Source organism: Trachurus trachurus (genome assembly GCF_905171665.1).
Source record: "Trachurus trachurus genome assembly, chromosome: 23".
Classification (NCBI taxonomy): Eukaryota; Metazoa; Chordata; class Actinopteri; order Carangiformes; family Carangidae; genus Trachurus; species Trachurus trachurus.
The window spans coordinates 5,342,595-5,344,420 of record NC_139912.1 but is presented as its reverse complement, the minus strand read 5'-3'; the positions used below and the strand labels follow the sequence as shown (position 1 = coordinate 5,344,420).

The following is a 1,826-nucleotide window of genomic DNA, read 5'->3' as shown; positions in this document are numbered from 1 at the left end:
AACAGCATCAGATTAAAGAGTTTACGCACAGATTTCATTTCACCAAATATATTCATGCGTATTTTTTTTCCCCTCTCTCTCTCTCCCTCTCTCTCCCTCCAGCTGCTCATTCAAATACACTTTGTGCTGCTGAGATTGTGGCTGTGTGATCTGACCTCTCCGGCCCTTCATCTCATGGAACAACACTTTTGTATCAGTTAAGTCAAAAGAAAGAAGAAAAAAAAACTACATCCAGGAAGTCAAAGGTTACAATATAGGAAACTCCACAAACGAGTGTGTGCGGATGAAGAGCTGAGCTCCTCGGTTTGAATAAATATTGTGCAGCGCTCAGAAGTGAGAAACAGGCTTTCCGAGCATTACGGAAATATTCCAGGTGTATCTGTGACCTCGGTGCCAACACACACACGTTATTTGTTCAAACCCGTAACTAAACACCCGATTGATCCAGAAAACAAATTACGCACGGGCTTTTGGAAAATCTACTCTGACACTATACGAGTCAGCTGAATGTTATTTGGTGCTGGTGGTGAAGTTTAGCCGAGAGTGGACCTGGATGACCACAAGCCGCACACACACACAAATCAAATACATTATAAAGGTGATTTGCGTAAATTCTTCACTTTTTTTTTTTTTTTTTTTTAAAGGTTTAGGCCAAAAGCGAAAGCTGCAAGTGGGCTGAGCGTCAGATGGGAGAAATAACTGCAAACACAGCGACAGTAATTGAGTCTTTTCTGCAGGCTGAATTATGCACAGACGGTCTGAACGAGGGATAATGTGCCACATTATTAAATAAAAGGCCCCAAAGAGGCCGTTTACTCACTGTGTGGAGGAGGAGGGTACCTCTGGACGGCGCGGACAGAGTTTCCATAGTACGGAGAGACGTGGTTCCCCTGTCCATCGATATTAAAGAGTACATCCACATCGTCAGCGAGGGGATACTGCGAAGGGTCCATGTATGAGTGGCCGAGGCCCGGGTGATGTGAGCCGGGATGCTGCTCGTTCAACACCGCGGGATGATGGCTCATCCATCGTGGCTGATCCGCACTTACTTCCATCGCCTTTTCGCTATACGTGCGTGCGTATATGTGTGTTTGTTTTTATGATTTCTATTTATTTTTTATTTGTCTTTTTTTTCAAATGTCTCTTGTTCTTTTTCTTCTTTTCCTTTTCCTTCTTCTTCCTCTTCTTCTTTTTCTGCTTCTTTCTTCCAGCAAATGTTCATGCGCGGCCGAAGCAAAGCGGTCCAAGTCACCAGAGAAGAAATAATCTGTCCCAAATCCGCGTTTCTCTTTGGGGTTAAATCCACAGCAGGTTCCGCGGGTCTCGCTTCTGATCACCTGAAGACAGAGAGAAGAATTTTATTGCCTCGTTTTTATTTTTTTATTCTCATGTGTTTCACATGCAAGCACGATTCAAACACACAGGAGGAGGAGGAGGCTCAACTCAAAGCTTTTTATGTTTTTTTAAACTGCATATACCCGGATTTATAAGAAAAAAACAAAAACAAAAAAAGGGAAAATAGCAAAAAAAAAAAAAAAAAAAAAAAAAAGGTCAAAATTAAACAGGACACATACCCCACATTACAAATGTGCACCAAAGGTGTTGTCATATAAATACGTCCAAAATGGAGCCAATCCAGCCTGAGCGCAGCAGCAGCAGCAACAGCAGCAGAGTTCCTCAACTTCTTCCTCTCAGAAAAAAAAATGTCAGTGTTTTTCAGCTCAACTCAACAAGTTAGTTGGAGGTTGTGGAGGTTTGAGCGGCGGCGGCGGCGTCGTAGTCGTTGTATGGTCGTCGGCGTCGCGGGGCGCGCGGGGCTTGTTTGC

General features: G+C 43.6%; 1 protein-coding gene across 1 annotated transcript in view; it reads right to left on the bottom strand.

The window, feature by feature from the left end:
• The window catches only part of gata3 (GATA binding protein 3), a gene marked incomplete at both ends in the record, with an annotated part of 10,002 nt that extends 8,947 nt beyond the window's left edge, over positions 1-1,055 (bottom strand). The window contains one exon of the mRNA XM_083999780.1: positions 821-1,055. Coding sequence (XP_083855906.1) covers positions 821-1,055 — 235 coding nt within the window. The remainder of the gene's footprint in view (positions 1-820) is intronic.
• Positions 1,056-1,826: the final 771 nt, after the last annotated feature.